General features: G+C 41.2%; 3 protein-coding genes across 4 annotated transcripts in view; 2 read left to right on the top strand and 1 right to left on the bottom strand.

Annotated features, from left to right (window-relative positions):
• Window positions 1-1,587, top strand: part of mmel1 (membrane metallo-endopeptidase-like 1) — a 64,560-nt gene extending 62,973 nt beyond the window's left edge. The window contains exon 25 of the mRNA XM_034166233.1: window positions 1,575-1,587. The gene's annotated coding sequence lies outside the window, so the exon portion shown is untranslated. The remainder of the gene's footprint in view (window positions 1-1,574) is intronic.
• Window positions 1,588-5,755: 4,168 nt separating this feature from the next.
• slc45a1 (solute carrier family 45 member 1) lies at window positions 5,756-21,735 on the top strand. 2 transcript variants are annotated; one of them, XM_034166230.1, is made up of 10 exons: window positions 5,756-5,912; window positions 6,412-6,852; window positions 11,540-11,632; window positions 11,732-11,956; window positions 12,091-12,974; window positions 13,061-13,214; window positions 15,802-15,978; window positions 16,088-16,293; window positions 16,376-16,601; window positions 21,459-21,735. In XM_034166230.1, the coding sequence occupies exons 2-10, from the start codon at window positions 6,432-6,434 to the stop codon at window positions 21,485-21,487; spliced, it is 2,415 nt and encodes an 804-aa protein (XP_034022121.1). In that variant the 5' UTR covers window positions 5,756-5,912; window positions 6,412-6,431; the 3' UTR covers window positions 21,488-21,735. The 2 variants fall into 2 exon arrangements, with proteins under 2 accessions (XP_034022121.1, XP_034022120.1); XM_034166229.1 differs by lacking the exon at window positions 21,459-21,735 and having other exon boundaries at window positions 16,376-17,198.
• A 744-nt stretch (window positions 21,736-22,479) lies between these two features.
• On the bottom strand, window positions 22,480-25,260 carry si:ch211-222l21.1 (parathymosin). Its single transcript, XM_034166241.1, has 5 exons — window positions 25,045-25,260; window positions 24,479-24,556; window positions 24,084-24,150; window positions 23,927-24,000; window positions 22,480-23,232 (listed from the first exon to the last, which is right to left on the bottom strand). Exons 1-5 carry the CDS (start codon window positions 25,093-25,095, stop codon window positions 23,161-23,163), a joined length of 342 nt encoding a protein of 113 aa, XP_034022132.1. The 5' UTR covers window positions 25,096-25,260; the 3' UTR covers window positions 22,480-23,160.
• Between the last annotated feature and the right edge of the window lie 2,443 nt (window positions 25,261-27,703).

Raw genomic sequence — 27,703 nt, 5'->3', positions numbered from 1 at the left:
CAGAGTAAGGATCTGGTTAGACACCATGTTTCTAAGATTTGTGGGGCCAAGTACAATAACTTCAGTTTTATCTGAGTTTAAAAGCAGGAAATTAGAGGTCATCCATGTCTTTATGTCTGTAAGACAATCCTGCAGTTTAGCTAATTGGTGTGTGTCCTCTGGCTTCATGGATAGATAAAGCTGGGTATCATCTGCGTAACAATGAAAATTTAAGCAATACCGTCTAATAATACTGCCTAAGGGAAGCATGTATAAAGTAAATAAAATTGGTCCTAGCACAGAACCTTGTGGAACTCCATAATTAACTTTAGTCTGTGAAGAAGATTCCCCATTTACATGAACAAATTGTAATCTATTAGACAAATATGATTCAAACCACCGCAGCGCAGTGCCTTTAATACCTATGGCATGCTCTAATCTCTGTAATAAAATTTTATGGTCAACAGTATCAAAAGCAGCACTGAGGTCTAACAGAACAAGCACAGAGATGAGTCCACTGTCCGAGGCCATAAGAAGATCATTTGTAACCTTCACTAATGCTGTTTCTGTACTATGATGAATTCTAAAACCTGACTGAAACTCTTCAAATAGACCATTCCTCTGCAGATGATCAGTTAGCTGTTTTACAACTACCCTTTCAAGAATTTTTGAGAGAAAAGGAAGGTTGGAGATTGGCCTATAATTAGCTAAGATAGCTGGGTCAAGTGATGGCTTTTTAAGTAATGGTTTAATTACTGCCACCTTAAAAGCCTGTGGTACATAGCCAACTAACAAAGATAGATTGATCATATTTAAGATCGAAGCATTAAATAATGGTAGGGCTTCCTTGAGCAGCCTGGTAGGAATGGGGTCTAATAAACATGTTGATGGTTTGGATGAAGTAACTAATGAGAATAACTCAGACAGAACAATCGGAGAGAAAGAGTCTAACCAAATACCGGCATCACTGAAAGCAGCCAAAGATAACGATACGTCTTTGGGATGGTTATGAGTAATTTTTTCTCTAATAGTTAAAATTTTGTTAGCAAAGAAAGTCATGAAGTCATTACTAGTTAAAGTTAATGGAATACTCAGCTCAATAGAGCTCTGACTCTTTGTCAGCCTGGCTACAGTGCTGAAAAGAAACCTGGGGTTGTTCTTATTTTCTTCAATTAGTGATGAGTAGAAAGATGTCCTAGCTTTACGGAGGGCTTTTTTATAGAGCAACAGACTCTTTTTCCAGGCTAAGTGAAGATCTTCTAAATTAGTGAGACGCCATTTCCTCTCCAACTTACGGGTTATCTGCTTTAAGCTACGAGTTTGTGAGTTATACCACGGAGTCAGACACTTCTGATTTAAAGCTCTCTTTTTCAGAGGAGCTACAGCATCCAAAGTTGTCTTCAATGAGGATGTAAAACTATTGACGAGATACTCTATCTCCCTTACAGAGTTTAGGTAGCTACTCTGCACTGTGTTGGTATATGGCATTAGAGAACATAAAGAAGGAATCATATCCTTAAACCTAGTTACAGCGCTTTCTGAAAGACTTCTAGTGTAATGAAACTTATTCCCCACTGCTGGGTAGTCCATCAGAGTAAATGTAAATGTTATTAAGAAATGATCAGACAGAAGGGAGTTTTCAGGGAATACTGTTAAGTCTTCTATTTCCATACCATAAGTCAGAACAAGATCTAAGATATGATTAAAGTGGTGGGTGGACTCATTTACTTTTTGAGCAAAGCCAATAGAGTCTAATAATAGATTAAATGCAGTGTTGAGGCTGTCATTCTCAGCATCTGTGTGGATGTTAAAATCGCCCACTATAATTATCTTATCTGAGCTAAGCACTAAGTCAGACAAAAGGTCTGAAAATTCACAGAGAAACTCACAGTAACGACCAGGTGGACGATAGATAATAACAAATAAAACTGGTTTTTGGGACTTCCAATTTGGATGGACAAGACTAAGAGACAAGCTTTCAAATGAATTAAAGCTCTGTCTGGGTTTTGGATTAATTAATAAGCTGGAATGGAAGATTGCTGCTAATCCTCCACCCCGGCCCGTGCTACGAGCATTCTGACAGTTAGTGTGACTCGGGGGTGTTGACTCATTTAAACTAACATATTCATCCTGCTGTAACCAGGTTTCTGTTAGGCAGAATAAATCAATATGTTGATCAATTATTATATCATTTACCAACAGGGACTTAGAAGAGAGAGACCTAATGTTTAATAGACCACATTTAACTGTTTTAGTCTGTGGTGCAGTTGAAGGTGCTATATTATTTTTTCTTTTTGAATTTTTATGCTTAAATAGATTTTTGCTGGTTATTGGTAGTCTGGGAGCAGGCACCGTCTCTACGGGGATGGGGTAATGAGGGGATGGCAGGGGGAGAGAAGCTGCAGAGAGGTGTGTAAGACTACAACTCTGCTTCCTGGTCCCAACCCTGGATAGTCACGGTTTGGAGGATCAACAAAGAAGGGAAAACATAAAGCGGAAACAAAATTGTGACTGGTGATGGCACAGTGCAGTCTGCAAACTCACCACTAGATGACACTAAATCCTACACACTATAGCTTTAAAATAAATCTTTGAGCATCATCAGCAGTTTTTCAGTACTTAGGAACATCATTAATTGTACCATAATTATTTAGTGGCGTAGTGACAGAATTTGTCCAAAATGCCCAAATACACATATAAGAGTGAACTAGCAGATTAACCCATGGTGGGTTTGATTCAGAGACTGAAATGAAAAAACTTAATCTTCACCAACAAAGCTATCACCTTCCAGCTATCCCGGATTCCACAGAAGTGACTAAAGCTGTCTCAAGAAGAGACAGCTGGCATTATTATTATTACTACTGCTATCTGCAGAAATGAAGAGGTAAAAGTTCAAAGGAAAAAGAAGAGAATAGAAAAGTAAGACATCGACCTTGCTGCTGCTGATGCAGCACAAACGTGCCTCTCCCCTTAACAATACGTAAGGACAACTACTACTACTGAAGTGCTCAACAGCCTGTGTCACTCCCCGTATATCAAAGTATATGTGTGCCTCATTTGCCTCAATTCCAAGGTGCCATTTGTACAGGACAGGGACATATATACACCCACACACATATAATTGTCTCTGAGTATATAGATTGGAGTGATTATTACACGTATTGTTAATACACACACATGCGTGCACGCATAAAACACATCACACAACACTACCATTTGCAATTGTTGTTTAAAAAACATAATATTTACTGTTATGATTAGGGAGGGGTGTTATTTCAAAAAAATTGGAAATCTATAAATGTTTGCATGGAATATGGAAATATACATGGAATAAACCATAGCAGGATAAATTTTGGGTCATTTGGTTCCAAAAACCCATATGGACAGAACCAGTGAAGATATCGGGTTCAAAAATCACCAAAAATATTGACGAAAATGTCATATCTTGAGAACCGCTGCACCTAGAGACTTGAAATTTGGCTCCAAATGTTACTTGACCCCAAGTTTATAGTCAACTTCTACGTATAGTAACAATAAGCCTATCTGGTGTTTTTTAAGAGTAATTGACAAAAAAAAATAATTTCAGTACATATGTTACGATCAATTGTAACAAACAAAATCTATGTAGTTTTTATTTCAGGAACATCAGTTGAGTATAATCATCACATGTAAAGAATGACATGGCCACAATGAACTAATTATGAGCAACAGAGTGGTTTTCTACGTCAACAGCACGCGTTACTTGAAATTTTTAAACGCTCCGTCCATATGGGTTTTTGGAACCAAATGACCCAAAATTTATCCTTCTGTGGTTTATTCCATGTATATTTCCATATTCCATGCAAACATTTATAGATTTCCAAATTTTTTGAAATAACACCCCTCCCTACTATGATGAGACACAAATGTAAATTTGGAAAAATGGGCAAATTTTAAAAGGCTAAACAACAACAAATGACATAGCAAGCTTGCCTCCATTAGGTCGCGCTATTCTCTTTTGTGTTTTGTGAATAATCAGCTGTCATCCTCCTGTGTCACAGTTTCACCAGGCTGTTTGACAAGAAAACTATCCATATTGTCATATTCACGAGTCATGAGTTGTGGTGCTTCAGCTAAGATTATAATTTATCAGGCTGGATGGTCGGGAATTGCAGGACACAAATGCACAGCTCGTACAAACAGCTCTGGTTTTTAAAAGGATTTACTGTTGAGGATAGCAGAAGTCGGTACACGAGTAAGCAGTCCAGAAAAAGCAGCAGTGCAAAAATCATCAGGCGTGGTCATAGCAACAGGCTGGAGGTCAGGTACACACAATGAGGCAGGCAGGACTATGGATTGGAACGCAGGTATAGAGCCAGAATGAAGGCACAAGGCAAGAGACAAACACACCCAGTGAGCTTATATAACCTCAGATGGTAGAGGTGGGCGGATCGATCCTAATATTGATAATATCAATACCAACGCTGGTATTGATACTGAACAATCCTTGTGTAAAAAGATCGATACGCAAGCTTTTTTTCTCTCCCGCACGCACTGACTGTCAAAGTCTACTCTCCGTCTGTAAGAGCAGCGCTGCGCTGTGTCACACAACACAAGCAGCGCACCCTTGTATTGTTGTTTGTCAGCCCTCTACCTCAGGAGATTTTGTTTTAAGTTGTGTTGAGTGATATTTTTTAAACAAAAATGTTGATTGTGATAATAAATTATTTTGTTGTCACATACAGTGTTTGGCGAAATTCTATCCTAGGTCTTTTGGATCCTTTGCATCTATGAAGCTTAAATATGAAAAAGTATCAGTATTGTATCGGCGATACTGAGCCTGTATTTACTTGGTATCAGATCAATACCAAAATTCCCGGTATCGCCCACCTCTACCAGATGGTAATCAGCAAATCAGGAACAGGTGTGCATTGAAAGCACCAGAACCAGGGCGTGGCCAGAGAGAGAGAGAAACACCCATCACCAAGAGAGAGCGACAGGGGACATGGAGACAGGCAGACCCACGCAGAAAAATTCCAGCAAGAGAATAAACAAACCAAAACCAATGAAATGCAAAAGCAACAAACAGAACAAAATAAAACAGAAAACCAAACCAAACTCAAACCCTGACATAATTATATTAACTCAAACTGTAATTTATATTATAATTTGATTGTAATTGTAACTTGTCCTTGTTTATTTTGAATTGTTTGTTGTGCAGCACTTTGATGTAAAGCGCTTTACAAATAAATTTATTAGTATTATATTTAATTACACTAGCATACCAAAACAAACAGAATAATGGGGAAAATGCATCATCGGGTGTCATGTGAGTGGTGTTGGATATGTGCAGTTGATGTCAGTGGCAGTGTACAAATAATACGTGTGCTATGAAACCAGGGAAGTTATAGGACAAGGATCAGTTATTGCAGGGGTGGGCAACCTGTTCCAGAAAGAGCCATGAGGGTGCAGGTTTTCTTTGCAGCCACTGACTCCACCAGGTGATTTTACTGATTAATATCACTTTGAGCAGATGGAATCAGTTAATCAGTGAAATCACCTGGTGGAGTCAGTGGCTGCAAAGAAAACCTGCACCCTCATGGCTCTTTCTGAAACAGGTTGCCTACCCCTGAGTTATAGGATGGTGGTTCACTGGGGGGATGTAACCACATCCACCCCCCGCTGTAGAGCCGCCTGTGGTGGGCGGCTGCAGGCGCTGTCCTCGGTGCTGATGTTGCAGGGAGGGGCGCAACGTCACCGGAGAGACCGGGAGAAAGAAGGGGGAGAGCAGGGGGAAGGAGAAGGGACGGAGGAGAGAGCGGGGGGGATGACTGCATCAAAAGGAAAACAAAACAAAAGCAATGACGAATCCTGTCATGAGTCCTCCGTTTTTACGAATCATAAAGGTTGACGTGCACAGTATTCCGCAATAAATGACGACCAGCCCAGATAAGGTAATTATGATCATCTTTCACTTTGCACGTCTCAATCTTCTTCTCAAGTCGATTGTTGGATCCGCACCTTTAGAACTAAATTTCAGGTTCGACACAGTTCAGCCGTCGAGGATCATGAACCAAATTTTTTTTAAAAAGCAGCGTGTCATTGTTGCGTAATTTGTCTCCTGCCGTGAAATCCAGCGGCTCCATTGTGTCCGATTTGATGTTCGTCCATAAAAAATTCAAACGGCAAACAGGATGGAGGAGAGCGCTGCGGCAGACCACACTGCTGTATTCAGCCGAGCACATGAGCTTTGCGCACATCAAACATGCGCATTGGTTTCAGTGCGTCGTGCCGTGCGCTGATCACTGCAGTGTCCTCATGACCATCAGTGCACCACTCACTGTTACTGACCGCTCCATGATCTTCAGTCAGCTGTAACAATCACTGAAAGCTAAAACACTGCTTGCAGAGATCATAATTTGTCATTATCGAACACCATGTGATGTGCTGCAGAGGAAGCTGGATTCAGAGTGATGTCATTTCCGGGAATGGGCACCCCCAGTGACCCCCTCTTGGCCAGTCCTGGAGGGAGGTTATCCACAACTCAGGATGGTTTCTGGAGGAGCTCGCTCCCCAAAACTGCCAGCTTCCCAACATCAACCACACGGCACCTCAGCCACCGTGCCAACAACTTCCAAAGACAGCCAAAGCGGCGGAAGCTGATAAGACCCTCTCCACCGCCGCCGCCCAATACGCCCTGTCCGCTGGACCAACTGGACCTGAGCGAGCTTCCTCCGAGGCGGACCTTCCCAGAGCTGCTCTTCAATGGCTGCATCCTGTTTGGGATTGAATTTAGTTACGCCATGGAAACAGCCTACGTAACTCCTGTGCTTCTGCAGATGGGGCTACCTGATCAGTTCTACAGTTTGGTGTGGTTTATTAGCCCCATACTGGGTAAGTGAAGATCGCCCCCTGGTGGGCAATGTCAGGTGCTACAGCTTGACTTTTGAATAAAGAAAATGTACAGCATATTGTACAAAAGAAAAGAAGTTGACAAAAAGGTTTGAGTTGACTGAACTTAAGGATATTAGTTAGATTTGAATTTTAATCTAATTTAAAAATCCAAATCTAATTTAAAAATAAAAATCTAATCTAATTTAAAAAGAAGGTCTCAAAGTGATTTGTTAAGTTTCCTTGAAGTTCTTTGTCACTGGGTCACCTTTTACATCATTAATCAAAAATGCAGTGCAACAAATGTTTCAATATCGCCCAAAGAATCCCAAGATTAATTGTGTGTTTATTTTTTCAAAAGGAAATGGTTGGTAAATTTTAAAAAGGCCAGAGTCTGGCTCCATATGTACAATTATGAATAAGTGATATTTAAGTATAAATAAGTATTGAGAAATGATTACTAAACTATGGGTCTCGTCCAATATGCTACCTTGTCCTGTGCAATTGTCAAGGTTGCAAGATGACAGGGGCTAGGGGGGTGGGATAAGCAGTGACACATTTGCAAACTGCTCCGTGGGCTAGGCCATCTCATTTCAGAACAGCTTGTTCATCCTCCTCTGTCTGGAAAGGCCAGACCTTTGTAGGGCGCAGGGTTAGAAGGATGCAGCCCCTGAAAACAGGCACCGCCTCAGTCAAAAGCACTTAGTGAGTAAAAGAGCTAGGATTAATGCTATAAGGTAGCACATTGGAAGCTAACTTTCCAGTCAAATACAACAAAGATTTAAGTGTTGCTTTCTAAAAATCAATAAAATTAGCAATGTAACATGAACATTAATTATATTAATTGGCTCACATTGCTTTGGCGTTTGAACATTATATGACTAATTTTAACATTCGCTAAACTCCACACTTGTTTCTGTTGTTGTTCTGCTATTGACAACTACTCATGAAGCGTATTTGTTTGTTTTTTGGGGGGGTGGGGGGGGGGTTGTGGACTTTCTTCAAGTACCTTTCTTTATGGTACCATAAAGAAAGTGCTACCTTACTTTTTATTTTAAAGTTCAGGCATGTTTTTAGGCTACTACTACATCTTTCTTTGTGCTAGCAGCTGAGATGGCTAACTCCAATCACCAGGGTTATTAGCATAGGCATATATAATATATATATGTATATATAAATTCATATATATACCTATGGTTATTAGGACCAAAAACAAAACAAAAAACTTTATTGGTTGATAATGTTGACCAGACTGCATCTCTTTGTATCGTCCTCTCTAACTTTTCAAAGTTAGCTTGTCTTCCTTCCTTCTTTCTTTCTGTTGGCTGTTTAGAGAAATCCTGAGCCAGACTAAATGGGGAAAAAAAGAGTTATTGGACTAACTGTAAAAGTGCTTTAATTTGTAAGATACGGTGCATCCAGAAAGTATTCACAGCGCTGCACTTTTTCCAACATTTTTTATGTTACAGCCTTATTCCAAAATGGATGAAATCCATTTTTACCCCACGATGACAATGTGGAAAAAAAAATGTTTTTTTTTTTTTTTTTCGATTTTTGCAAATTTATTAAAAATTTAAAATTAGGGAGTCATACGTACATAAGTACTCACAGCCTTTGCTTTGAAGCTCAACACTGAGGTCAGGCGCATCCTGTTTCCACTGATCATCCTTGAGATATTTCTACAGCTTAATTGGAGTCCACCTGGGGTAAATTCAGCTGATTGGACATGATTTGGAAAGACACACACCTGTCTACATATAAGGTCCCACAGTTGACAGTGCATGTAAGAGCACAAACCAAGCATGAAGTCAAAGGAATTGTTTGTAGACCTCTGAGACAGGACTGTCTCGAGGCACAAAAAGGCACCTGAAGGACTTTTTGAGTGTGAGTGGCAGACGTCATGTTTGGAGGAAACCAGGCACCATCCCTACAGTGAACATAGTGGTGACTAAAGGTGGGCGGATCAATCCTAATATTGATACCAACGCTGGTATTGATATTGAACGATCTATGTGTAAAAAGATCTATACTCAAACTTTTTTCTCTCCCGCACACACTGACTGCTGTGCATGCAGATTCATCAAGTCTACTCTTTGTCTGTAAGAGCAGTGCTGCACTGTGTCACACAACACAGAGCAGCGCACCCTCCCCTCCTGGTCTTTTGTTGTTGTGCCGTCACGTGGCTCAGCGGCGCCAGCCAATTTTGTTGTGGTGTGTTAATTTTGTTGTATTGTGGTTTGTCAGCCCTCTGCCTCAGGAGATTTTGTTTTAAGTTGTGTTGAGTGATATTTTTTAAACAAAAATGTTGATTGTGATAATAAATTATTTTGTTGTCACGTATGTTTGGCGAAATTCTATCCTAGGTCTTTTGGATCCTTTGGATCTATGAAGCTTAAATATGAAAAATATCGGTATCGATATCGGCAATACTGGGCCTGTATTTACTTGGTATCAGATCAATACCAAAATTCCCGGTATTGCCCACCTCTAGTGGTGACAGCATCATGCTATGGAGATGTTTTTCTGTGGCAGGAACTTGGAGACTGGTCAGGATTGAAGGAAAGATGAATGCAACAATGTACAGAGACATCCTGGATGAAAATCTGTTCCAGATCACTCTTGACCTTAGACTGGGGTGACAGTTCATATTTCAGCAGAATAATGACCCTAAGCACACAGCCAAGATATCAAAGGAGTGGCTTCAGGACAACTCTGTGAATGTCCTTGAGAGGCCTAGCCAGAGCCCAGACCTGAATCTGATTGAACATCTCTGGAGAGATTTGAAAATGTCTGTGCACCGATGCTCCGCATCCAATCTGATGGAGCTCTGAGAGGTGCTGCAAAGAGGAATGAACAAAACTGCCCAAAGATAGGTGCACCAAGCTTGTAGCATCATATTCAAGAAGACTTGAGGCTGTAATTGCTGCCAAAGGTGCATCAACAAAGTATTGAGCAAAGGGTGTGAATACTTATGTACACGTGATTTCTTAGCATTTATTTTTAATGAATTTTCAGAAATAAAAAAAAAAACGTTTTCATGTTGTCATTATTGGGTGTTGTGAGTACAATTTTGAGGGGAAAAATTAATTTGCTCCATTTTGAAATAAAGCTGTAACATAACAAAATGTGGAAAAAGTGAAGCGCAGTGAATACTTTCTGGATACCAGGTCTGGTTGACGGGTGTGGCAGGACACACATGCAGGACTCAGACACAAAGCTTTGTATGTACAAACAGTTTACTGTGATAGTAAACGGGGTCCAGTACACAGGAAGGCAGTCCAAAATGAGCAATTGTACAAGGAGCATCAGGCTAAGGTGTGGTCGAGGAAACAAGCAGGTGATCAAAACACACGTGAGGCTAACAGGTCGAGAACACAAGAACAGAGCTGGACAGAAGGCACTAGGCACATCAGTCTGGTGAAGGACTGAGCTATATATACATCCAAGTGATGAGGCGCAAATTGAGAGCAGGTGTGTGTGGAACACACCAGAATGAGGGAGTGGCCAAAGAGAAGGAGACGCCCACCACTAAGAGCCAGCAGAGAGAGACAAGAGAGATAGAGACAGACACACCCAAGCAGGAAGAACCCAACAAGAGAATACACACACAGGAAAACAAGAAAACCAAGAACATCTAACAAAAGAACACAACCAAACCAAAACATGAAAATAAAAACAAAACTCATCCTGACACTGGATGCAGTGTACAAATAAAGTAGGTTGAATTACATTAACTTCACAAGTGATATTATCACCATCTTAACTTCGACAAACATAATTCATCTGAGTGTCACCAGCTGAAGTCATTTCTTTTCATTTTTTACCTCCCCCAATGACATTGGGTGGCGGTTATGTTGTTGCCCCTGTTTGTTGTTTGTGAACAGCCTGGAGCTCACAGTTTTTCATATATTAAGAATTTTTTTTTTTTTTTTTTAACTGAAGATTCATATCCTGATAGGCAAGAACTGATTCAGTTTTCAAGGTCATAGGCCAAAGTCAAAGTCAGGAAAAATCTTGGAAAATTTGAAAAATCTCTTTTTTAACATTGAATAAATTTTCAAAAATTCATAACTGTCAAAAAAGATTAAATTTCTATCATATGAGTGTTATGTAGGATGGTATCGTTTATTGACTGACAAAGTTTGATCCAGATCTGATCCGGATTACAGATTTTGTGGCATTTAAATTTTACATTGAAAACCCCATTTAATGTATATTTTACATAATAAAAGGAACTTGACACCACCACAAAAAAAAAAAACGTCGATTCAAGTGCATGAACTAAATCCATACTCTTGACATTTGATCACATCTAATTTAGCTTATGAAAAGCCACTTCTAGCAGGACTTTGACCTTGAAAATTATTTTCAAAGTAAAATTTTGTGGAATTGGAAACTTGTGTTGGCGTAGGATTGCACTATACAAGCGTGGTGCTCTCATGTCTTTTCTTTTCTTTTCTTTTGTCTGCGTATGGCCACACCAGATGCATGTTTGGCCAAATCAAGTTATTTTTGATTTAGTGATCTAAATCAAAAATCATTACTTTAATTCCACTGCACATGACATTTTGAGTTGATACGCAAAGTTGAGTAAACTCAAAAGGCCTGTTGCAGCTGTTAACTTTACGTTATCTTAACCTTTTTGTTTTCATAGTGCAGTTGCTCAGTTTCCCCTCACTTTGTTTTGAAGGATTCCTCGTTCAGCCTCTCATAGGAGCGTGGAGTGACCGTTGTACATCCCGGTTTGGGCGACGCAGACCCTTCATCTTTGCCTTGGCTATTGGTAAGGATGCTTCGACCTGCTTGATTGGTGCATCTGACAGGCAGCGGCATCCTCTGTAGTCAAATTAAAAACTATTCCGTTTGTGTTTTCCTCCCGCAGGTGCTTTGATTGGTCTGACACTGGTGCTGAATGGGCGGGACATCGGTGGCGTGCTGGCTGACACAGCGTCAAATCACAAGTGGGGAATTGTCCTGACTGTATGCGGTGTTGTTCTGATGGACTTCAGCGCGGACTCCGCCGACAACCCGAGCCACGCGTACATGATGGATGTGTGCAGCCCAGAGGATCAGGATCGGGGGCTGAACATTCACGCACTGCTAGCAGGTTGGGTCACGACGACACACTTGTGTTTTCATTAGGCAGAAACCAGCTTAATTCTCATTGTTTCAAAATACTGAAGAAATCACCAAGTGCTGAGGAAATGTTTTTCTTGTTTTTGGTCTAATCTTGTAATTCAGGTTTAGGAGGTGGGTTTGGCTACATTGTGGGTGGCATAAACTGGGACCAAACACAGTTTGGAAGATCAATGGGAGGTCAACTGCGAGTCATATACTTGTTTACCAGTATCACTTTGGTGGGCGCCACAGTAATGACCTTAATGAGTATTCCAGAGCGGCCCCTAATGAAGAGCCAGTCAAGCAAAAATTCCAGCAAAAGTCACCTGAAAAGCCCCAGCCTCCCTCTCCCGCCGTCTCCACCCATGCCTCCGGGATCATTTTTGGGATTGGATGAAGAAGATGAAGAAGAAGGTCTTTACAGCTACAAATTCTCACATTCTCATCCCTGTAATCCTGACCCTCTGGCTCATTCTTGCAGCGCTAATGCACGCCTCTGTGCTGCCCTCACTAGTCCCATATCACCCCTCAGCCCCCTCACGCCAAAGTACGGCAGCTTTGTAAGTCGAGACAGCTCACTCACGGGCATCAACGAATTTGTGTCCTCCTTAGGAACGTCTTACATAGACAGTGTGCTCATAGACTGCTACACAGGCCAGCAGACACCACAGACACTCGAACCCAAGTCCACCGCCGCACCCCTACCTCCGGGGGATTCCCCTCTTCTTGTTGAGCCCACACAGGGATCAGGAGCCCATCCTGTGGGACAGGTCAATGTTGACTTGATCCCTCAGCCCGCTGAGGAAGCTCAAGATGGAGAAAGCACACAGGCTGGAGGAGACACTCAGTGTCATGGAGCATCTCAGCCTGCAGCAGCGTCGCATCGGGGCTCTTCTGCTGGCATCTTGAAGAGGCCCCAGAGTCTTGCACTAATGGGGGAGCCTCTGTCGACCCAGATTGTTGGTCTGGAGAACGGTCGCAGAAGAACGGTGACCTTCAGCCAGCAGGTGAGCACTGACACAAAGATAGCAAAAAAAAAAAATCCATTCATCTTTGTAAACTTGGTGCTCCTCTTTGTGCTTCTCTAAATAAGGTTGCCAACATTTTGTTGAATGGAGTGCGCTATGAGAGCGAGCTGAGTGAGAATGCGGAGACGGGAGAATCCCAAATGTCAATGAAGCTGCTGTGTGTGGCCATCTACAGGATGCCTCCGTCTCTGCGGAGTTTATGCACTAATCATTTTTTGGGTGAGAAAAAAAAAATCACTACAGCTGTATATGATTTTGGAAATATAGAATATGTGAAGCTGAAGTACACCTTCTAAAAGCTGTCATTTTTGTACGAGTCACAGTTTAAATGGGCCGTATTATACATCTTTTCAGTGAGCTAATATAGGTCATAAGGCTTCTTAAAAACCTGACATTGTTCCAGGCATTAATACCCTAAAGCAGGGTTTCCCAATCATTGGGAAGCAAAGTACTGCACATTTTCCGTTTCTAACGGCTCTAACTGCACATGATGAGGGAAATCAGTTGTGTTCATCATTTAGGCAGCTGTTGATTTGCTAAACACACATGACTGAGCTGTTCTGGTCTGAGAAAATCAAGGACAAATAGATACTATGCAGTAGAGAAGCTTGAATCTTCGACTGGACTGGGTTGCTTGACGCAAAGACGTTTCACTTCGAATCGCAGAAGATTCCTCAGCTAAAATTCTTGCTCTGGTTGTCTGACTTCTGTCTTGACCCTTGTAGAGAAGTACAAACAGTTGGAGTTTTAAACCTAACCAGACCCCATCGCACAACCATGGATCTGGCTGTAGTAATTCCCCCTAAACAGGAAATACGTGGTGTTAAGACAGATCTCCAAGAGTTGGTCTGGTGTGAGTTTAGCTGAGGAAGCTTCTGCGATTTGAAGCAAACGTCCTCACGTCAAGCAACCCAGTCCAGTCGAAGATTCAAGCTTCTCTACTATGGAAACCACCTGGACAACTGAGAGCCTTCACAGAAATACTATGCAGCACTTTGGCCCAGGACCCACTGAGGACACAAAGAACTGCACTAACTAGGTGTGGGGAAATGTGCTCAAGAGATACTGAAATGATCCATTTAAAGAACATGTTCAGTTCTTGTTTCTGTGCTTTTTCCTTCTCAGTTTTGTGTCATGTACATAGACTGTGTATATACAGAACTAACCATGCGTGACGCCACACACAAGTTTTCTACAGAGACCTTTCATGACTAACCTGTATAGGAGCTCATCATAGGCAACACCAGAGGTGGCACGAAGTCACTGTCAGCTTTCAAACAATTGGTGGTCATTATGACTTGAGACTTGACTTGGGACTTGCTGATTCATGACTTGAGAGTGACTTGATGGTGACTTCGTCCCACTTCTGGGCAACACCATGCATGACCTGGGTGGGATGAATGAAGCCAAAACATGCTCCCGTTTCAGAGTCAGAACCCAAACTAAGATAACAAGCTAATCTCAGTTTGGGTAGTTTGCTTTGTGTGGGCATTAAAAATGATGACTGACCTATTTCCTTAGTAGTCATGGAGTAATGGACCTAATATCTTCAAGCTACTGATAGCTGCTAAGATGCTGTTAGAATCCCAAGTTAAATTACATAATTTCACAATTTCACTCAGTCCGTTAAGAGAATTAACCATACAGCAAGCGGTGTTATTACAGATATTTGGAATAAAATGCTCAAAAAAGACTGACATGGTCCTCACCAACAGCTAACAGCAACGGCTATGCTGTAAGTCTTGTCTCAGTGACAAGAAATGACCTGTCACGCAAAGTGGAAGCGCCCCTAATTATACATAACTTTATGGCTTAAAACATGTTAAAGTATTAAATTATAATGCTCCCCCTGCCCCCATTACAACTGTATTGGGGGGAGCTAGTTTCCCCATCCAAGACATTGGTTGGGGAAACTAGCTAGGGACCAAAACCTTTTGTTCCAGGCTGGAAACATGTTTATTTCACCTCTGAAGATGGATATTTTAACATGGACTGCTATGGGAATCTGCTCCTTTCTGTAGCCAGCCTCAAACAGTCGATAAAGGAACTGCAACTTTTTCCTTCTTTCGGGTGGTTTCATTTTGGATGTCTGATATTTACCATTTGGGGGTATAGAGTATAGACCGGCTCAGTGGGTGTGTCATAGAGCAAATAAGAGTTCAAATATGGACTAATTCCCTGGTTTAGTACCCTCTAAATGCCATGAGTGAAAATCTATCAATTGAATTCAGTTTATATGTATAGCACCAAATCACAGCAAAGCTGCCTCAAGGTGTTTCACTTGAGTAAGGTCTAACCTTACCAACCCCCCTGAGCAAGCACACAGGCTACAGCAGTAAGGAAAAACTCCCTCTGGTGATAATGAGGAAGAAACATCAAGCAGACCAGACTCAGAGGGGTGACCCACTGCTTAGGCCATTCTAACAATTACAAGGTTTTTACAGATTGTACAAAAGTTTGTTTACAAACAGATGAGACGGTCTATCTATCTAGCTAGATGGATAGATTGGTCCAAGGGTTAATTGATATGCGTGGGGAAAGAAGGCCGGCCCATGTCCAATCCAACAGAATAGCTACTGTACCTCAAACTGCTGAAAATGTTAGTGGTAGTCCTGATAAAAAAGTTAAGTGGCATCCATTCCTCATGGGATCATGGCTGTTTTGGTGGCAAAAGAAGGGCCTTCACAATATGAAGCAGGGAGTCACAATGTTATGGCTGATCCGTGCATTTAACAGCACAAGGCAGACAAAAACGGGTTTTGCACATTATGACCCCTTAACGCGTATTGTTGTCTCTGTGCTGTAGGGTGGCTGTCCTTTGAAGGCATGCTTCTTTTCTACACTGATTTCATGGGGGAAGTGGTGTTTGAGGGTGACCCCAAAGCACCCCACAACTCTGAAGCTTACCAACGCTACAACGCAGGAGTCAGCATGGGCTGCTGGGGAATGTGCATCTATGCATTCAGTGCTGCTTTCTACTCAGGTGAGCCGTCCTCATCATCTCACTGTCTCGTGCAGCACTGCACGCACGGTTGCTTTCCAGTTGTCCAGTCTTAGTTTTTCTCACATACTCTTTTTGTTTCTACTTCCAGCCATATTAGAGAAACTGGAGGAGCGTTTCTCACTCCGCACTCTCTATTTCTTTGCCTACCTGGCATTCGGTTTGGGTACTGGCCTGGCCACACTGTCCACCAATCTCTACGTGGTCCTGTCACTGTGTGTCACCTACGGGGTGCTCTTCTCCTCTTTATGCACGCTGCCTTACTCTCTGCTGTGTGAATACTACCAGAGCCCGCAGGTCAGTGTCTGTTTATAGGCAAAGACTTCTTCACTTTGCACAGCTCGAACATGCAACTAAAGCATTTCTGTTTGTCCTTCAGTTTTGTGGCTCGTCAGAGGAGGGGACCAGACGAGGGATGGGGGTGGACATCTCTCTGCTGAGCTGTCAGTATTTCCTCGCTCAGATCCTGGTCTCTGTGGCCATGGGACCTTTGACCTCACTGGTCGGCGGGGCCCAGGGAGTGATGTACTTTGCGAGCCTGATGTCGTTCGTAGGCTGCCTGTACTCTTCTCTCTGTGTGGTGTACCAGCTGCCCCCCGCCGAGGGTGAGCCCACCGAAAGCGAGACCCAGCCACTGTTGGTGCACATTTAGAAAGCCTCTTAATTTGATGCCACCTCACACACTCAACGGCACACGCGCTGTCGTTTAGCGTCTGAGCGTGCTGACCTTCACTGCGCCGATAGGACAGACACGACATCCTGCCGCACACTGTACCGCGCTGCTGCGTACATGATTTCATGCTAATCAGCAGCGCCCTCCTCAGAGCCAGACAGACAGACAGACATTGGCCACCGCTGTAATTTGTGTACATGACCAGTGTCTTCTTCATACAGTGTGTGTGCGCCCATACACCCCGCCACCACCACCCCCCACCTGAATCTTTATTTTGCAAACGAATGTGTGGAGCAGATGAAACTGAATGGCTGCACGAATGGTTTGTTGTGGGGATTTTTTTTTCCTTATTCATCAGTCATCATCTTACCTTGTTCCATTAGTGCTTAGAATCGTTTATCGCTACACACAGGCTAACCTTGTCTGCATGAAATGCAATGTATTCTGTCAAAACCGTGTGTTGGTGTTTACTTTGTGGGAATGTCTACCTGCCAGTTTCTCTGAGTTGGCACATTACCTCCTGCTGCACATAAAGCAGGATTTTCTGACTAAATGAATGTGCTGCTGGCATCCACCCACACATGACCCCAATTCTTCATTATTTCAGGAACTCCAGCATAATTCAGTGAATACCTTCTTAAAGATGTAGTCCCTTTCGATTTTTTTTAAACCATTTGAGTTACAAAAATGATTTTTCTCTGCATCACTATGATTTAGTTCCTTAGTATTTAAATAAAGGATTCACGGTCTCACATCGTCAATACCATCAAGGTTTGACTTGTCTGGAGAGTCTATAAATTTGACCCATGGGGGATAAAATACAGCCTATTGAGATATCCCATAATCCCTTGCATGCCAGAGTCACTGCAGTCAAAATAACACTGAGAAACGACATGATGACAATTGCAAATGAACATTATACTACAAAAATATAATTTTTTTATGCTTTTCATCACGTTAATTAGAGACTGCTGCATGAGACCCTGAAAACCTTGCTAAAACCTTGGCATCCGGGAGCCTACCCCTGCAGTCACAGGGTGAGAGACAAGGTACACATACGCTCATGAGCACCAGTAGCTTAGTTTATGGCAAGATAAAAGTGAACACTCTAGTTTTGGCCAAATTACTGTACAGTTTTTGTATATTCTATGTTAGTACGCGCCCGCTGCTGACGTGCTTGATGAATTCCTGTGCAAAAAGTAGTTCCCAAACAATGCAGCATTTGCGATGACAGTGCATTTTCATGGGTAACAAAAACATCAGAAGTATATTTGGCACAAGAACTTGTGTATCTTGTGTGTTTTTACACCTAAATGATCGTAAGTCAACACTCACACTCACCCTGCAGCATCTTCTCATGTAAGCAAATTCAACGCTGGGTGAGGTGAAAGTAGTCCGGCGAGCTATCCCTGGACAGGCCACCAGTCTATCACAGGACACAAGGTGTAATCCAGACTAAAATATGTTCTACCAACATGAGCAGTGGGGATTCCCCTTTCACTAATTTAGTAGAACATCAGTCTCACAAGCTAAAGATGTAGGGTTCAGGAAGTGTTTCTCAGCTGCAGCTGGTGTGTTTGAGAGAATATGGTAGTTAGCTACGTAATACTAGCTGCAGGTGAACGTTCTTAATGCTTAAACACACCCGTGAACTCGGGACAAAGCCGAAATGTGGTGGGGACATATGTAGCAAAGTGTAGTCCAGACTGGAATATGTTCTGCAAGCTTGGCTAGTGGCAATTCCCCCTCAGCTGAGCCGATACAGTGTCTGTCTCATGAGCGAGATGCCATTTGAATCCCACCAAAAATATCACTTGGTTATTCATGGGTGATTCTTTAACTATGGGCACTATTGGCCTTGTAAATGTAATTTCCACCACACCATTGCCTTACAATATAAAGTGCCTTGGGGCAACTGTTTGTCGTGATTTGGCGCTGTATACATGTGCTCTGATGTCACTGTTGATCTCCATAGAAACTACCCAAACAATCTTTCATACAAACTGTTTAAAGGGACATTACAGTGTTGTGGTGGAAATTACGGCAATAGTGTGGGACAACTACATTTTGTTTAAAAAAAATCACAACAGTTGTATGAAATTGAACACCCCAATTATGTTTTGATTATTTTACTGATATTTTATTCAGAGATATTTTAAAACATTAGAAAAAACGTTTTTTTACCATTCATTTTTATCATTGAAGATCAAAAGTCTGGGTGTGGGACAAGCACAAAATGGCAATATTTGCATATAATGATGCTGAAAAAAGGTGAAAAAGTCATCATAGACTACTAGAACAAATTTCTTAACACACTTTCATTGTAAAGATAACTATAAAAGTGTGAAATTTCCCCTTTTGTCTGTTTTCCATACAATATGATCAAAGGACATAAGTGCCCGTAGTCTAAGAATCACCCTCATATGATAGTTTTAGCATATTCATCAAACCTAATAGACTTTCACTTATGACTGAAAGCGCACACACACACAATAATTTACATAGAATGTAAATGTACACAGCTATGCACAGTCCACCTAGGATTGAGAAATTCATATAAAATCTGGAAAACTTTCACAAGAAGGTTTTGCTGGATGCCTGCTGGACACTTCTGAAGACAACCCTTATCCAGGTCTGCTGTGTCAGTTATCAATGCTAACCTTAGGCAGGCTTTTACAGTAGTGTTCAGAATAATAGTAGTGCTATGTCACTAAAAAGACTAATCCAGGTTTTGAGTATATTTCTTATTGTTACATGGGAAACAAGGTACCATTATATTCAGTAGATTCTCACAAATCCAACAAGACCAAGCATTCATGATATGCACACTCTTAAGGCTATGAAATTGGGCTATTAGTAAAAAAAAAGTAGAAAAGGGGGTGTTCACAATAATAGTAGCATCTGCTGTTGACGCTACAAACTCAAAACTATTATGTTCAAACTGCTTTTTTAGCAATCCTGTGAATCACTAAACTAGTATTTAGTATCTACTAGTATGTATTTACTAGTATCTAGTGTATTTAGTATTTACTAGTATCATGATTTCTTCACATCTGCGAGGCATTAATTTTGTTGGTTTGGAACCAAGATTTTGCTCGTTTACTAGTGTGCTTGGGGTCATTGTCTTGTTGAAACACCCATTTCAAGGGCATGTCCTCTTCAGCATAAAGCAACATGACCTCAAGTATTTTGACATATCCAAACTGATCCATGATATCTGGTATGCGATATATAGGCCCAACACCATAGTAGGAGAAACATACCCATATCATGCTGCTTGCACCACCATGCTTCACTGTCTTCACTGTGAACTGTGGCTTGAATTCAGAGTTTGGGGGTCATCTCACAAACTGTCTGCGGCCCTTGGACCCAAAAAGAACAATTTTACTCTCATCAGTCCACAAAATATTCCTCCATTTCTCTTTAGGCCGGTTGATGTGTTCTTTGACAAATTGTAACCTCTTCTGCACGTCTTTTATTCAACAGAGGGACTTTACGGGGGATTCTTGCAAATAAATTAGCTTCACACAGGCGTCTTCTAACTGTCACAGCACTTACAGGTAACAACAGACTGTCTTTGATCATCCTGGAGCTGATCAATGGGTGAGCCTTTGCCATTCAGAATGGCAAAGGCTCACCCATTGATCAGCCATTGATCAGATAGAAGAATAACCAGAATGACCCATTCTGGTTATTCTTCTATCCATTTTGATGGTTGTTTTCTGTTTTCTTCCATGTGTCTCTGGTTTTTTGTCCATTTTAAAGCATTGGAGATCATTATAGATGAACAGCCTATACTTTTTTGCACCTGTGTATAAGTTTTCCCCTCTCCAATCAACTTTTTAATCAAACTACGCTGTTCTTATGAACAATGTCTTGAACGTCCCATTTTCCTCAGGCTTTTAAAGAGAAAAGCATGTTCAACAGGTGCTGGCTTCATCCTTAAATAGGGGACACCTGATTCACACCTGTTTGTTCCACAAAATTGACGAACTCACTGACTAAATGCCACACTACTGTTATTGTGAACACCCCCTTTTCTACTTTTTTTTTTTTTTTTTTTTAACTAATAGCCCAATTTCATAGCCTTAAAAGTGTGCATATCATGAATGCTTGGTCTTGTTGGATTTGTGAGAATCTACTGGTACCTTGTTTCCCATGTAACAATAAGAAATATACTCAAAACCTGGATTAATCTTTTTAGTCACATAGCACTACTATTATTCTGAACACTACTGTACATGGTTTGCTGAAATTAATAAGTGGAGAGACTGATGTTTTATCACATTATTAGATCTATTTTCCGAGCTGCCAAAAAGTTTGTTTTCCATTGAAATGCAAGATTAAGTTAAAACATTGCACATGTGCGTCCTCCTTCATTTTGCCAACTATTTTCCATGGAATCCTCCTAGAATACTTTTCCAGCAATAAAAATTACCTGGAATTTTATGATATCCACAGAAGGTATTTTCTAATAACTTGATTTCACCATAAAGTAAATGATTTGGAAAATCAAAAGGGACTACACTTTTAATATTCAAGTTAAGACATAATTCAAAGCTTCACTTTGTCCACCTTTTTTTTAAGCGACATTTAAACACGCTACATTTTCAAGAATTATGCATTCATGCCAATTAATTTTGGTAGCATCACAACAAAATCCTTCAAAACAGAGAAATGTGTACATGTGGCAAATTGTGTCTGGGCCCTCACTGAGCCGCGGGCAGCCCTGTGCGCTGTCGCCCTGCTCCAGTCTCTTTGTAATGACAGTGATTCTTGTCATTATCAGGAAGAGGAGAAGTTGAAACTGGGGTGTGAATCAGCAATGAGTCGGAAACTGAACAAAACAGAAGAGCATCAGAGAGAAGATACACGTGACGTTGGACCGCACTGAGAAACTGTGGGGGGTTCACATGCTCATGGTTAAGAGCATATGCTTAAAAGGTCACAGACACCTGCTCCCCCACGCCGAGACCATCTCTACTCACACTGCAATGTCACGCTTTCATTTTAGCTTGACCCAGGAAGGATCAAAAGGTCATTCCACCTTCAGTCATCTGCAAAAACGTCGATTTTTCCATCTGTTGAGCAAAACACATGCATTGTCTCGACTTCTCTCAGCACAGGTAGTGTGACATTTTAAGGCTTTCACAAAGGTGTTATCGTCAGGGTGACCTGTTTCCAGGCCCTTCAGGTTCAACCTCAGCAGAATGTTATTTGCCTCCTGGACTGACTGGATGCTCACACTTGTTTCTGAGGAAACAGTAACTATTATATGGATCATGCTGTTGCAGCTTCCTTGATAAAGGGGAGAGAAAAATGTGTGTGCTCTATTGTACCAGCTTTTGCTTAATATTAGTTGGACTGTAAAAGCTAAGTTTATTCAGGGTTCAGTTAAAAAACAAGTTAATTTTGCCACTTTGGACTTGTTTGTTACTGGAGTTACTTACCTGTATTGAGTTCCCAGGTAAGTCCAACCTGCAACCTGAAGGAGCACCACAAGAGGGAGCCAGTAAACACAAGAACAGCTCTCAGCAGTTAGTTTTCCATTAACCCAGCAGATCATTGCAGCTCCTTCCTAAGCCAGCCATTTTCCATGTTTAGAAGAATTGGGTCAAGTGACATCATCAACTTAAGAGGCTGCAGCTCCAAGAAGCACTGATACACCATATGAGTAAAAAGACAATTTATTTGTTAATCAGAATATACAAAGCAGTGGCTGAAGTTACCAAATGTGTCTGGTTCTGAAAAAAAAAGGCAGTCTCAGAGACCAAAATGGGCCATCCAGCCACATCAAAAACTCGTTCAAAAAAACATATAAATGGTACAAACTTGCGTGGAATGCATACAAGGGGGGGAATGACCAAAGTCGTAAGATTTAAGAGGGGTTAATTACCAATACAACATCCCGACTCCTACAAATGGTGAAGCTATCTTATTAAGGAAGCATGAGTCCCATTATGTCTGAACCATCTGTTATGCAAACGGGGCAATCAAACAAAAAATTAATGAGCAGCTCAACACAACTACGTGAATAGCAACTGTACATTAGCCCCTGCTTAAAACTTATCTTTGGTCCTTTGTGTGAATCTGAGAGGTCAACATGAGCCTTGAGAAGGTGAACAGCTGCCTGTACATGTACGAATCATCTGGTCATCACTGCTTTCATAGAGAGTGTGCTTCCAACATAATGATACAAAACCTCAAGAAATGAAAAGTGATCTAATGTGTGGCCCAAATTGTACATGTAAAAACAAAAAAAAACAACAAAAAAAAAAACCCAAATGCTAATTTTTTTTTTTTTTTAAATGGACCAATAAATAACATTTCATAAAAAAAGAGGCAGGGCCACTATGCTTCAGGACTCCAGTGCAACACGATAACATGGGAGCAAAAAAAGATATATATAAAAAGGTACAGAAAGCACAAGCTCTACAACAGGATGCTGACCAGGTTAGGACAGTGCCACAAACAGGTAGAAGAACAGAGAGCTAGGCTTCCACTTCTGCTTCTTTAGAGTCTCCATTTTCCTCTGTCTTCTGCTTTTTTGTCTCTGAGTTTTCCTGAGGGAACAAAGACAAGTGTACTTCAGACACAGATCCAAGAGACAAAACCGACGGAAAAACAAACAGCAATTCAATGACCACAGAACTAACAATTGTCCAATTGATCAACTAATAATAAAAAATATATATTGGTTTATTAACTGTGGCAACAACACATCTATTATTAACCAGCAACTGATTCAGTCCTGTGAGTCCTAAAAAAAAAAAAAAAAAAACTGATTTCAGCTTCTTAAATGTGAATTTTTTTTTTTTTAGTCCTCTCTGATAGTAATTCATTCATATACGTGCTTACTCCAATCAAGAGTAACAGGAAAGGGCAGCTGGAGCCTATCCCAGCATTCCTAGGGCAATAGACTCAATTTATTTGAGTTGTGGACAAAACAAGGTATAATCTTGAGTTGTTGCAAAGGCTGAGCATCATTTTCCACTATTTCTAGGACAAAATTAATTAAACAAGATAATGGTCTGTACAATAATAGCTGCAGCATTTATGCAACTATCTGCATTTATGAGGCAAAAAGCCAAACCAGCTTATTAACTGAAGGGTTTTCCCTCACTTTCATGTTTTAGACTCTTGTATTGTGAGAGGAGGCACATTAAAATAGGACAACTTGAGAAATTGCAATGATTTATTATTTTTTTTATATCTTACTAACTAAATTATTTATCCCAAGACTGCACACATCCTCACCTCCTCCTCCTCAGCTGCACGCTTCACAGGGGCTGTGTCAGTTTGCTCAGCAGGGGGCGCTGCCTCTGCATCATCTGTAAACATCATTACTTCATGATACAATAACTTTTTAATTTATCAGTTTAAAAGAAAGCAAATGTAACAAGATGTCTCAAACCTTGGCCATTCTTCTGGTCCTCCTCTTGAGCTTCTTCCACTTTGTCACTGTGATCAGCACCATTCTGACAGAAACAGAGGGGGAGACGCACAAATGACTACGGGACTATTTATAAACAATACTACACAGGAAGATTAGTGAATCAGTTTAAAACAATCCTCTCACACTGTGTGCGCTCCTCTGAGAGGCGTTGGGGTGTAACTCTTACTATCTCTCCAGGGGATGTGCAGAGCGAGCAAACCCTGGGAAACGTCACTAGAGACAAACCAGCAGGCTGCTCGCTGCCTCAACATGTGTCTTTTCCCCAACCCAAACGAAGCAAGCGCGGTGGAAAGCGAGTGCAGCGTCACCTGCAGGCAAGCGGCTGTAAGGACAACGGAAAGCTCAAAACTCACTGTGCCATTGGCAGGTGTCTCACTGGCCTCCTCCTCCTCCTCCTTCTTCTCCTCCACTTCTTTCTTTTCTTTCAGTTCCTACAAAATAAAAGCACGTTTAAAATATGACCCGAACCAACGTTTATTCTGACAGTTCGGTTTTTTTTTTTTATAAATTCAAATGTCGAGTGAAGGCTGTAGCTCGCGCACTCGCGCGCGCTGCGTGTCTTCCCGCCCACAGTAGCTTCACCGGCTGTGCTTTTTTTTTCCACTCCTCGCCGCTTTTGTCTCCTCAGATACGTTTTTATCCCCCCCCCAACCACATCACACACGTCAAGTTTTTTTGACCCCTCTCCGGCGGCAACATTTAAATTTTTGACGATGTATTTTTTTTAATAACTTAGTTACGCCGGCGGGCGAACGATGTCCACAAAGCGACCTTCAACAGCGTTCAAGTCACCAACACGTCTCGCCGGTTACCACTTTTAACACACATTAAATCTTTCCCACGTTAATTTCTCAACTTTGTCAAGTTATCACGACCTTAAACACGACGGTTCGAGCGGTGAAAACTGAACGGAACGCACCTTGGCTGTGACGTCTGCAGCTGCGGTCGTGTCAACATCTGTATCGGCCATGGCTAATTTAATGGATTAATTTAGATAGTTATGTTTCTTTCTTGAAAAAAAAAGTGTTTTATTTCTCGGCTGTTTGCCTTCGTGTGGACAGTCCGAGGAGGCTGAGAGAGAAATGATGTCTGCCCGTCTACGCTCTTCTCTCGACCTCGTTGAAAATCCACTCTCGTTGGATGCAGCGGGTCGATCTCGCACGTGATTGGACAACGCCGACCATTGCTCTATGCGATTGGACAAACACCTCGTCAATCTTGACTAAACAGTCCCGCCTGTTCATTTTTCCCCGTCGCTGATTGGCCAGTAGTTTTAAAGCGCCACACAGCGCTAATTCTTTTTCAGCTGTACAACAGTTCGGCTTTTTCGTCAAAATGTTAACCTGCTGATGTAAATGCTCTGTATTAAGTTAAAATAACGGACTCGAACACCAACACGAGTTTGTGGCTGTTTACACAGAAGGACTCGGCGGATTTAGGAGCACATGTCCGCACATGGCGTCCTTTTGTCTTAGCGCTCTTTCAGCGCAGACACGAGGTTTCAAATTACAAGCAAAGAGGAATAATGTGAGCAAAGCCCCACTCCTCGTTTCTGTATTCATTCCTGTAGCAAAAAAAGTACTTTCACATTTTTTACCTGCTTCACTGAGTCAGATAGTAACAATGCAAGAAATCACACTCTTTTCTCACAGAGGTCAAATGTTTCAAATTTCAATTTTGTTATTGTTCATCTTTTGAAACAGCTGATGTAGACCCCTGTCATGACCTTTGATGTTTACCACCGTTTGGTTGGCGATACCGGGAATTTTGGTATTGATCCGATACCAAGTAAATACAGGCCCAGTATCGCCGATATCGATACCGATACTTTTTCATATTTAAGCTTCATAAATCAGCTTCATAAATCCAAAGGATCCAAAAGACCTAGGATAGAATTACGCCAGACATTGTACGTGACAACAAAATACTTTATTATCACAATCAACATTTTTGTTTAAAAAATATCACTCAACACAACTTAAAATCTCCTGAGGTAGAGGGCTGACAAACCACAATACAAGGGTGCACTGCTCCATGTTGTGTGACACAGTGCAGCGCTGCTCTTACAGACAGGGAGGAGACTTTGATGAATCTGCATGCGCAGCACTCAGTGCATGCGGGAGAGTAAAAAAGCTTGAGTATTGATCTTTTTACACGAGGATCGTTCAATATCAATACCAGCGTTGGTATCGATATTATCAATATTAGGATCGATCTGCCCACATCTAGTGTATGCAATGTCATAATTTGTCTACTTCCAGAAGGGTACCTGGACGATTTTGGAAGTAACATATTGTAGAAAACCTCCAGTGGTGTGCAAAGCTGTTGCATGGTACTGAGTGTAGCTGTACAAAATTACAGAGGATGGACCAAACTGGAAGTGTTCACATTCCAAGAATTCAGACTAATTTGACCAATGACTTTTTGTGCATTTCAGACAAATAAAACCCCAACCAAGTTAAGAAAATGCAATTTGCAAGATGGCTAGGCTGTTAAACTATCATTTTAGAGCCTTGTTTTTCTTTTGGAAGTGTGCAGCACACACGAGGAAGTGGGGCCAATTCCAGAAGCACAACAACCATCTTACCATTGTGTGGAACAGATCCATTCAGCAGAAATGTCAGTAAAATTTATTTATACAGCACTTATTACAGATAAAAATCACAAAGTGCTTCACAAGAAACAGTAAAAACAAAATTATGACATATTAAACTATATAAAACAAGATAAAAATAGAAAACAACATAAAAGCTTTGTAGGCTTGAGTTGAAATGCACAAATATATGCATGTCATGTGACATACAAAGCACAGATCAAATGGCAAGGATCCACTCAGCTGTTCATATATATATATATATATATATATATATATATATATATATATATATATATATATATATATATATATATAAACCCCAATTCCAATGAAGTTGGGACGTTGTGTAAAATGTAAATAAAAACAGAATACAATGATTTGCAAATCCTCTTCAACCTATATTCAACTGAATACACCACAAAGACAAGATATTTAATGTCCAAACTGATAAACTTTATTGTTTTTGTGCAAATATTTGCTCATTTTGAAATGGATGCCTGCAACATGCTTCAAAAAAGCTGGGACAGTGGTATGTTTACCACTGTGTTACATCACCTTTCCTTTTGACAACACTCAATAAGCATTTGGGAACTGAGGACACTAATCGTGATGCTTTGTAGGTGGAATTCTTTCCCATTTTTGCTTGATGTACGACTTCAGTTGTTCAACAATCCAGGGTCTCCGTTGTTGTATTTTGTGCTTCATAATGTGCCATACATTTTCAAAGGGCGACAGGTCTGGACTGCAGGCAGACCAATCTATTACCCAAACTCTTTTACTATGAAGCCACACTGTTGTAACACGTGCAGAATGTGGCTTGGCATTGTCTTGCTGAAATAAGCAGGGACGTCCCTGAAAAAGAAGTTGCTTGGATGGCAGCATGTGTTGCTCCAAAACCTGGATGTACCTTTCAGCATTGATGGTGCCATAACAGATGTGTCAGTTGCCCATGCCATGGGCACTAACACACCCCCATACCATC

Source organism: Thalassophryne amazonica, chromosome 3, assembly GCF_902500255.1.
Source record: "Thalassophryne amazonica chromosome 3, fThaAma1.1, whole genome shotgun sequence".
Classification (NCBI taxonomy): domain Eukaryota; kingdom Metazoa; phylum Chordata; class Actinopteri; order Batrachoidiformes; family Batrachoididae; genus Thalassophryne; species Thalassophryne amazonica.
This window is presented reverse-complemented; position numbering and strand designations above follow the sequence as displayed.

Coding starts and splice junctions, on each gene's coding strand:
- si:ch211-222l21.1 (XM_034166241.1), bottom strand. CDS start 25,095: ATGGCCGATACAGATGTTGACACGACCGCAGCTGCAGACGTCACAGCC. Junction 24,001..24,083: donor GGACCAGAAGAATGGCCAAG/GTTTGAGACATC, acceptor TGATGTTTACAG/ATGATGCAGAGGCAGCGCCC. Junction 23,233..23,926: donor GTGCAGCTGAGGAGGAGGAG/GTGAGGATGTGT, acceptor TTGTTCCCTCAG/GAAAACTCAGAGACAAAAAA.
- slc45a1 (XM_034166229.1), top strand. CDS start 6,432: ATGTCATTTCCGGGAATGGGCACCCCCAGTGACCCCCTCTTGGCCAGT. Junction 6,853..11,539: donor GTTTATTAGCCCCATACTGG/GTAAGTGAAGAT, acceptor TTTGTTTTGAAG/GATTCCTCGTTCAGCCTCTC. Junction 12,975..13,060: donor CGGTGACCTTCAGCCAGCAG/GTGAGCACTGAC, acceptor TCTCTAAATAAG/GTTGCCAACATTTTGTTGAA.